This window comes from Giraffa tippelskirchi, chromosome 2 (assembly GCF_054371585.1).
Source record: "Giraffa tippelskirchi isolate mGirTip1 chromosome 2, T2T-mGirTip1v1.2.pri, whole genome shotgun sequence".
NCBI classification, from domain to species: domain Eukaryota; kingdom Metazoa; phylum Chordata; class Mammalia; order Artiodactyla; family Giraffidae; genus Giraffa; species Giraffa tippelskirchi.
This window is the reverse complement of record NC_137276.1, coordinates 161,807,804-161,817,987: the sequence shown is the minus strand read 5'-3', so window position 1 is coordinate 161,817,987 and position 10,184 is coordinate 161,807,804. Positions and strand designations below refer to the sequence as shown.

The window sequence follows — 10,184 nt, the reverse complement described above, 5'->3', positions numbered from 1 at the left end:
GAATACTGGAGTGGGTCACCATTTCCTTCTCCAGGGGATCTTCCTGACCCAGGGATCAAACTCATGTCTCCTCCCTCACAGGTGGATTCTTTACCACTGAGCCATCAGGGAAGCCCATAATTATCAATAGCTCCTTTTTTATTCTCAGAAGTGTCCTGGTTTGGATGATAAAGTTGAAGTAAAACATGCATGTGTCTACCTTTTAGTCAAACATTTATGATATACCCCGCACCGTATTAAGTGTTTTATTATTTACCATCTAATTTAGCATATTTATCATCCAACTGAGTGCTAATTTTAATACTAAAGGATAGGTTATAACCAGGCATTGGGAAATTGAGGCTTAGAGAAATGGAGTGAACTGCCCAATCACACACAGGCAGTAGGTAGTGGTATCAGAATTTGCACACAGGGTGCAGCACCAATAGAGCCCCAATCTCTGAAGCAGGATGAAGACTAAGGCCCTAGATACAGGCTCACAAGAGCCGCAAATACGTCCAGTTCCATTCAGCATTCAGCGCCTGAGCACATATCTGTCCTCAACTTTGAGTAAGGTGCTGGGGTGTAGGGCCAGGTAAGGGACGTTGCAATCTCAAGATCTCTGCTCCTCCACCCCCACCCCAGAGGCTCCTAGTCAGGTCGTGCAACAGACTAGAAGGCAGAGCAGAAGGACCCACACCGTCAGTGGAAGACAAGTTCCTGGGGGAGCCAAAGGAGATTCAGTCGAGGCAGGTTTCCCAGGGGAAACGTGGCATATGCTGGCCTGGAGGATAGGGAGGATAGGGACAGATAGCAATAGGGAAGGTCACGATGGGCCTTTTAAAGTGGAGGGGACTATGTAATCAAGGACCAGAGGTGGGGCCCATGGGGAGCATTTGGGGAAAGGAAAGTGCCAGGTTCACAACCTGCTCTTACTTCAGAATGTTCGTTCTCTTCAATAAACTATAATGGAAAAGAATATACAGAAAAGAATGTCTATATATGTCTGACTGAACCATTTTGCTGTACAGCAGAGATTGGTACAACATTGTAATTTAACTATACTTCAATTTTTAAAAATTAAAAAAAAAGAAGCTATGACACAGTAGATAGACAAGTTTCTCTGAGTCTCTGCAATGTAATTGCAAGGAAGGAAAGGGATCAGGGAAGCACCTATTGTGTGTTTGGAACCATGCTTCATGTTTGACATGATTTTTTTAATAATGTTCAACCTTACGACAACAGTGATGCCTGTTTATTATTTTTAAAAGTTGAAAATACATGATTAAGCAAACGGAAAAAATGAGAATCACCTGCAATTAATTCTGTTCGTCAGAGATTACCCCTGCAAACATTTTTGTGTATAATCTGAAGCCATTGAGTCACTTCATTAACTCAGCCTCCAGTGTGGGTGGAAGGGTCTTATTATGAATAACAAAGACGTTCCTCTCTTATTAGTCAGGATATTCCAAAGGTTTCTGGAGCTCTGTGCCAGGAACCAAGAGGAAGACCAAATATATATTTATTATATCAGAGTATCACAAACCCGTGGCCAATTATCTCATTTAATTGCCACAATAGCCCTAACAGTATGTAATGTGGGTTTTATTTTCACGATTGTTCTCCATTTACAAGTATGGAAACTGGGACTCTGAGGGATTACTTCACTGTGTGTGTTGGAGGGTGGGGGGGTGGGGTTGGTCGGTGGGGAGCAGCCTGAGGCAGGAGCCCAGCCCAGGTCCCCCAGCCTCAGCCACTTGGCTTGTTTCTCTGGTTGACAGCAAAGGAGACTGGGGTCCCGGGAACCTGGGTGAGGCAGTCAAGGGCTCCAGATGAGCCTTGGAAGCCCTTTTTCTTGCCCTCAGATGTACTGGAGCCCAAGGGCAAAATCCAACCGTGTTGCTGAGACAGACCCTGATGTAGATACCCCAGTCAAGGGGCAAGCCCCTGGGACTTTTGGGCTGGGCTCTGAGCTCCCATCACCCTCTGGAAGAAGTGAGGGTTGGCTCTGTGGTGGATGACACAGAAATGTACTAACACAAAAGCAATTTGAGAAGAGGAAACAGTCCATTTGCAGTCAGTTACCTCCCCCACCCTCAAAAAGCCAGGCTTCTGTGGTTTGCTGAAAGCATGGAGCATATTTGTGGGCATCTTGCTGCTCTCTGCGCAAATGCAGAGGTGGTTTGTCAGGTGACAAGCTGGAATCTTCCAGCTGCTGCCCCACCATCCCCTCTGGTGCCAGCCTCCGAGGTACCTAGGCAGGGGTGCTCCCTGTCTCCTAAGTCCCTGGTGACCTGCTCTCAAGGGTAGTTTGGGGAAGGGGCCCAAGTCCACGGCATCCTGGCCAGAACCATCAGAATCTGAGCTCCACTAAACCAAGCACAAAACAGTAACCCATTTCCGCTGGCTGGGAGGAATGAGCCAGAAAGTGCTTAAAGGGGCCTCTCCTGGGTCTGCCAGTGAGGCGCTCGGATGATCCCATCCGTTTCTCCTTAGCTGACTCCTGTGGCTACTTCAGCCCAGAGCTGGGGCTGGCCTAGGCTCCTGTAGCTAAGAGTCCTCTCTGTGCCTGGCTCTGGGTTGGGAGCTTTCAGTGCATTTTCTTACTCAATCCTCAGAACCCACGAGGAAGGTAGTGTTGAAGTTTGCTATTTTGAAGATAAAGAAATTGAAGCACAGAGAGTTTAAGTAATTCAGCCAAGGCCACACAGCTAATTAGGGGTGGAGATAAGATTTGAACCCAGACTGTCTGACATTAGAGCACAAACTCAGCCATTCTAGAGGGATGTGAGAGTGAGTCTTGGGGTGGGAGTGGATCATCAGTGTTTGGAAACCATCAGTGTTCTCACTGTGAGTACTATCCTCCACTTCCTCCCATCCCAAGAGACTGGGGCAAGAGGATCTTACCCTGAAACTTCAGAGGCCCTGTTCTGACTCTCCTCTTACCATGACACCCCAAAGGGTGAGAAGTTTGTGAGATCAAAGGCACATGCCCAACTGGAGGCTGTGTCCCCATTTGAAACCCTGCTGCAGGGACCCAGGACCCAGGGCTTATGTGGGGCACATCCCAGCTTCATCTTCCCTAAGCCAACTCTTGTCCCTGAAGTGCATGCCCTTAGGCTTGTGGGGTTCTGGGGCAACTGTGGGCTCTCTACTCATAGTACTGGAGAGAGTCGGGTGGGAAGAGGAGGGACAAGGCCAGGTCCCTTGTGTATGTTCACTGTGGGTTTCGCAAATGTGAGGAGGGGTCTGCCTGTTCCAGGAGCCTTGGGGTGTCACTGCAAGCACCTGGCTGAAAGCTCAGGCCATGGGGACAGATCCTGGCCTGCACTTCTTAACTATAGCTCCCAGTGGCTCTAGCTCTGGGAGCCCTGGTTTCCCTGTTCTGGGAATGTCTCCATCTGCCGAGGATCATGATGAGAGCTCTAGGAGCTGGCAGGTGGGATTCGCCCCTTAGCTCAGCCCCCTATATCAGAGAAGCTTCCGCCATCTCCCCCACCCACCACTGCCTGAGCCTAAGCTGATTTGTTTACACTAGATTTTCTGTGCCTCTGATGCTATAATTTTGACTCAAGTCCTAAATTTTCTAGTTATGTGCTCTTTTGGAAAATTATAGTGGATATTATTTCCAAGTTACAGTGGGTTAGAAGTAACTAACATGGAGTGGGGTAGGTGGGGCACAGCCTCCCCATGACCCCTCACTCACGGGCACCTCCTGCTTTGGTCACAGCTCTTCCAGCAGGAGCGATCCGGGAGACCAGATCTCAGTTCTAACCCAGGGCCCACTGTGGACCCCTGGGAGCCTGGCCTTGCTCTCTTGATGAGGCTGGCCAGATGGTCCCTGGGGACTTTGTGTCCATTCTAATGGGATTTCTCCTGGAAACTGCCCTTTGAGAACCAAAGACTGAAGGGATTAGCAGGAAGAGGCCCGGCATGTTGATAACATCACAGCACGTTACAGACAAGAATTGCTCCTCTCTTACCCTCTGGTTGGCAGGGGTGTAGGGAGGAGGGCTCAAGTCCATGCTTATGCCTGGCTGCAATCATTCTCTCCAGCCTGGAACCATTCCAGGGAGAGGCAGTTCTACCCCAAACGCTGCTCATCCAAACTGTGGAAGGGTTGGTTCAAGAAGCTCTAGCCGAGCCCTCCATGAGTCAACACTGTGCTGTATGCTGAGCATAGAGTGATGACTATCTTTTCACAAAAAAGACAGCTGTGAGAACCCATCCTTTAGAGGACCATGCTAGGTGTTAAGACAGAGAAACATATGGCCAGACTCCTCCTTTCTGGGGTCAGGGAAGCCCTCTGTCATGATCCCGAGGGGTTTATGTAGGAGTCTAGGGGCAGCCCAGGTGGCAGATATGAGTGGGTGGATGGAGGGGACCCATGGCTACCCCATCCTTCTTCAGCCAGGCCCTCTGCTTCTTATCTGTATTCTGTGCATCCAATCTCTAGAGCATAACATCTCAGGCTAAAGCTGAACTCTGTAACTCTGGTCTAAGGGGGGCAGTAGGACCGGGAGGCTTGTCCCTTTCCCTGATGTGTCCCGCGTGGCAGGCTGGTGCTGTCACTGTTAGAGACCTTCCCAACCACTGTGTAAAATCCACTTCCTGTGGCTTACATAGGAGCCTCCAGGGAGTTATGTGATTTCTCAGGGAGAAATTGTTCATTCTCTATTGATTAGGCAGACAATTTCCTGGGAAAACTGAGGGTTATTGAGTGTCTGAATGGGAAGAGGTCTCAGGGGGCTTTTTGAAAGCACTGTATTTGCTTGTGGAGCCCTTTGGCCCAAGCTGAATCTTGTGATGGAGAAGGCAGCCAGCAGAGGGCAGCAGAGAGGCAGCCAGCAAAGTGTGCTTGGGGCCAAGGCTCCCCAAAAGGGAGCCAACGGAGTTCTTGGCTGAGCACTGGTAAATTGAAAAAAATTATGATTTATATTGTGTGAGGGTTTTCTCTTTTTTCTGCCTTTCCTTCTTTCTGTCTTTAAAGCTAAATATATTCTATCCAAAGGGCATTTTGTTATTCCTCCTTTTTTGGTGTTCAAATAATCTTTTCTGTAATGATGGTGGTTTGCACCCTTTAACACTAGTTAACACAGCTTATTAATTACTCACACTTACCGACACTGTCCTAAAACCTTTATCTATATTTACTCATTTAATCTTCCACTTATCCCAACATGGTTAGCACATGGTTATTACCCTCATTTTACAGATAAGGAGGTTGAAACACACATCCAAGGTCACATAGCTAGAACATTTGGAATGAGCTGGGATTCCAGTGAATAGAACTTGAACCACTATACGTCACCTAAATGTTGATGTGGGTGGGAGCAATAGTGAGCTGGTGGTGCAAACCCCATAATGGGGCAATTAAGCCCCCGTTGGTCTTGTCATGTGAGCATGTGAGCATAATGACCCTAAGTCATCCTGAAACCTGGAAACATTTAATGTGCTATTTCTCAGTGTCTATATGCTGACTAGTGGTTCATACATTAAAAAAACAAAAATCTAATGGCAAGGGAAATATGCTTGTAAGCTGTGTCACCAATGTGTGACCTGTGAATGGATACTGACATTCAAAATATTTTATATTTAGTGAACTATAAACTTGGTTGCCTTCCCTTATTTAAAGCAAAACCTCCCAAACAAAAACCTACGGGTCTGTAGAATATGCGCCTCCAGGACCTTCTTGTCCACACAGTGTTGGAAAGTTTTGTGGGCTCCAAGGTGGTGGTGAGGTGAGGGGAGCATTTTGACAGCAGTGCTGAGGAGAATGCAGACTCATTTCAAGATAAGAGCCCATCATATCCTAGTGGCTGCTCTCAGCCTCAGCTGTGCAAAGAGCAGATGAGAAGAACTCCTCATAATTAGTTTCTGGAGTGTGCTGAGGTTTGGAAGCTCAGGAAGAGTTATGGTCTAAAATTTTCCAACTCAGGAATAATCTGCCCATATCTTACATATTATCTTAAAAATTCCGCAGTACCCATGGTCTCCTCTCATACCCTTCTTCCATGCCTTTTGGTCTTGTTCCCACCTCTTTCCTTTTCACTGGTGGCTCAGATGGTAAAATATCTGCCTGCAATGCAGGAGACCAGGGTTCGATCCCTGGGTCAGGAAGATCCCCTGGAGAAGGAAATGGCAGCCCACTCCAGCATTCTTGCCTGGAAAATCCCATGGTCAGAGGAGACTGATAGGTTATAGTCCATCGGGTTGCAAAGAGTCAGACACGACTAAGTGACTTCACTTTCACTTTCCACCTCTTCCCTCCAGTCTGGAAAGAACACGGCTAGTCCAGGAGATCAGGATCTAGGTCCTGACAGTAACCCACAGGTGACAGCCTTGCTGTCAGGAGGTTAGAACTGTGGTCCTACTGACCTTGCAAGGCTGCTGTGAGGCACTATGAGAACAACTATCAGAGGCACAAGCAGGCTCCTGGCTCTCCTGGGTGTGCTGGTCACCGGGCTGCCTGCCCTCGATGAAGGTGCCGCTTCTGTTTTTCCTTCCCACTTGGGTGTAGGAGATGCCGCCCAGAGCCTGGCTGCGCTGGGCCTGGCTTCTGCTCCTGGCCAGGCCCACCCTGCCCTGCCCCCAGGGCTGTGACTGCTTCATCCGGGAGGTGTTCTGCTCAGACGAGGGGCTCGCCGCCGTCCCACTGGACATCCCGCCACACGCCACAGACATCATCTTCGTGGAGACCTCGTTCACTGTGGTGGGTGCCAGGGCCTTCAGCGGCAGCCCCAACCTGACCAAAGTGGTCTTCCTCAACACCCAGGTGTGCCACTTCAGGCCGAATGCCTTCGGGGGCCTGCCGGGGCTCCAGGACCTGGAGATCACTGGGGGCAACTTCTCCAACCTCAGCGCTGACATCTTCTCCAACTTGATCTCACTGAGCAAGTTCACCCTCAACTTCAACATGCTGGAGGCTCTGCCCGAGGGCCTCTTCCAGCACATGGATGGCCTGGAGTCCCTCCAGCTGCAGGGCAACCGGCTCCAGACCCTGCCCCAGAGGCTTTTCCAGCCTCTGAGACATCTGAAGATCCTCAACCTAGCACAGAACCTCCTGGCCTACCTGCCCGAGGAGCTCTTCCACCCCCTCAGCCGCCTGCAGAGCCTGAGGCTGAGCAACAACCAGCTGGCAAGTCTGCCCCGGGGGCTCTTCAGCCATCTGGGCAGCCTGCAGGAACTCTTCCTAGACGGAAACTCCATCTCTGAGCTGCCCCCAGAAGTGTTCATGCAGCTCTCCTGCCTGGAGAAGCTGTGGCTGCAGCGCAATGCCATCGGTCACCTGCCTGGGTCTGTCTTCTCTGCCCTGCCCAACCTGACCTTCCTGAGCCTGCAGGGCAATGCGCTGCAGACGCTGCCTGCCAGCCTCTTCGCCCAGTCCTCCGGCCTGGTCAGCCTATCCCTGTCCCACAACCAGCTGGAGACAGTGCCTGAGGCAGCCTTTGCCAACCTGACCAGCCTCGGGTCCCTCACGCTCTCGCACAACGCCCTCACCCATCTGCCGGCCGGTGTGTTCAGAGGCCTCAAGGGGTTGGTCAAGCTCTACTTGAGCAGCAACAACCTGACGGCCCTGCACCCCGCCCTCTTCCAGAACCTGTCCAAGCTCGAGCTGCTCAGCCTCTCCAGGAATCTCCTGACCACGCTCCCCGAGGGCATCTTTGACACCAACTACAACTTGTTCAATCTGGCCCTGTATGGGAACCCCTGGCAGTGTGACTGCCACCTGGCCTATCTCTTTAGCTGGCTGCATCAGTACAGCGACCGGCTCTTCAACATCCAGACCTACTGTGCCGGCCCTGCCTACCTCAAGGGCCAGGTGGTGCCCGCGCTGAAGGAAGAACAGTTGGTGTGCCCCATCACTCGGGACCACCTGGGCTTCCAGGCCCCGGGGCCGGAGGACAGGGAGCCGGGGGGCGCCTGGGATCTGGTTGCAGAGGAAAGGGCGGCCAGGAGCTGGTGCACCTACAGCAATCCCGAGGGAACCGTGGTGCTGGCTTGTGACGAGGCCCGGTGTCGCTGGCTGAATGTCCAGCTGTCCCCCAGGCAGGGCTCGGGCTCCCCAGGACTACCCATCAATGCCAGTCAAGAGTGGGACCTGAAGTCAGGTTGTGGCTCTGTGAGGGTCACTGTGTCCATTGAGGCTCTGGCAGGGGAGCCATAGGTGCAGGGCAGACGGACCAGGACCCTAGGCAGATGGCCTCTGGGCCCAACTGGGCAAGAGATGGTGAGGGGAGCTGAGGCTTGGGTTCTTCAGATGCAAGGGGTGGAGTTGCATCTCCAAGGTGGAGGAGGGGGCGTGGCTGGCTCCACCACCCAGAGCCTTCTTCATCACCCTGATCTCTGAGAATGATACCTAACAGCACCTTCCACAAGCTTTGCAAAGCACCCATCAAAGCTGCGTTGTGGTCCAGAGAATAAAGTAACACGGCTCCCCTGGTGTTTTTCTGTTATTTAATACTCACCCCTGTCTCATCTCCACCCTGAGATACCAGTGCTCCATTTCCTCTCTTGACATCCAATTTAAGAGCCAATATCTGTTTCTATTCCTCTACCTCAAAATGTGGTGGTTTTTTTTTTAATTTATTTATTTCTAATTGGAGGATATTTGCTTTATAATATAGTATCGTAGATTAACGCGTATACATTGAATCTAGAAAGATGGTACTGACGAATCTATTTGCAAGGCAGCAATGGAGACGCAGACATAGAGAAGAGACTTACAGACATGGTCAGGGTGGGTGAGTAAGGAGAGGGTGAGACAAACAGAGAGAGTAGCATGGAAACATATACACTACCATATGGAAATGTGGTTTTAATTGATAAAAAGAAAAAGGAAGAGGATAAAAGCAGAGGTGACGAGAAAGATGAGGGGTGGGGTGGAGGTCTGACTTGGTGTCGAGGAGGACTCAAGCTGTTTGCACCCACCTCTGGGGCATCCAGGGGAAATCAGGTGACAGGGGCCCTCGGGAGGGTGAACGCCGTGGCTTTGCCTACTCAGCTGATAGGATGGCTGCTCCCTGAGGAGCGAGCCGGGAGGACACGGAGCTGGGTGGGCGGGGACGGATGCCCTTCAGTTCTGAGTGTCTGCGTCTGAGGGCTGCTCACTCACAGCAGTGGTCCTCTCTCAGTTCTCAGGACACTACCCTCTTACCCAAGCCTGACTGCGCCTCCCCCCTGCCCCCAGTTTTCCCCTCACCTCCTGCATGCTGGTAGCCTCTGGGTTGGCTGTCATTCGGGCTCCCTGGGTAATCCCCACGAGGACCCTTGCAGTCAGATCCCACTTCTACGCTGATGACCTCAAATCTCCATCTTTTTAAAAAATAATGTTATTTATTTATTTGTTTGTTTATTTTTGGCTGTACTGGGTCTTTGTTGCTGCGCGGGCTTTTCTCTAGTTGCGGCGATTGGGGGCTACTCTCTAGTTTTGTCAAATCTCCGTCTTAGGACTGGTGTTTGGCTCCATGGTGACACATCTCTCTGCTCAGCAACTTGTGTTCTATCACGACAGCCACACACATGTGTAAGCCAGACTGTGTCCCCAGCTTCTCTAGGATCCCTGCCCTGCAAGTCACCAAGCCCAGGGGCTGGGAGTGGTCTCCAACCTCTCCTCCCCTTAGTCCTCATGGCCAACCTGTCACTGAGTGCCTCTGAGTGCCCTCTGTCCATATCTCCTTTCCTGTTCCCTGCCCGGAGAAGCTCTTGGTCTCCCTGGACTGAACCATGGCCCAGCCTCCTGGCTGGTTTCCCTGCTCACACCTACAGTGTGGACTGGCTTGGCTGAAGTTCAGGGGTTGGGAGAAGAGAATCAGATGTAAGCAGGCTCTCCAGGAGCTCACAATCTGATGGGAAAGATCAGACAGGGGGTGTCTGGGATGAAAACACAAGCTCGATGGGGTGGGCCCCAAGCAGGTGCCGGTGAGTTCAGGGGAGGCAGAGGTCAGATGAGCACAGACCTCGGGAAGCTGTGTTGGATCCCTGAGCCTTGAGATTGTGCAAGCAGAGCGTGAGCCAAGGGGTGGAGACAGGCAAGCGATGAGGTCAGGGCTGAGGCCTCTGAAACAGGCTGGTTGGAAAGCAGATGGAAAGACAAGCAAGGCTGGAAAGCTAGCTGGAGTCTCAAAGGGCACAGCGAGCAGGCTGCATATTCATTACGGATGCCCAGCTGTTCCTGAAGGACTTTATGTAAAGGAAGGCTTATG

At 51.3% G+C, this 10,184-nt stretch overlaps 1 protein-coding gene across 1 annotated transcript; it reads left to right on the top strand.

Moving 5' to 3' along the window:
• The first annotated feature begins 6,502 nt into the window (after positions 1–6,502).
• CPN2 (carboxypeptidase N subunit 2) lies at positions 6,503–8,146 on the top strand. The gene has a single exon (XM_081547361.1). It carries the CDS (start codon positions 6,503–6,505, stop codon positions 8,144–8,146), a length of 1,644 nt encoding a protein of 547 aa, XP_081403487.1.
• Positions 8,147–10,184: the final 2,038 nt, after the last annotated feature.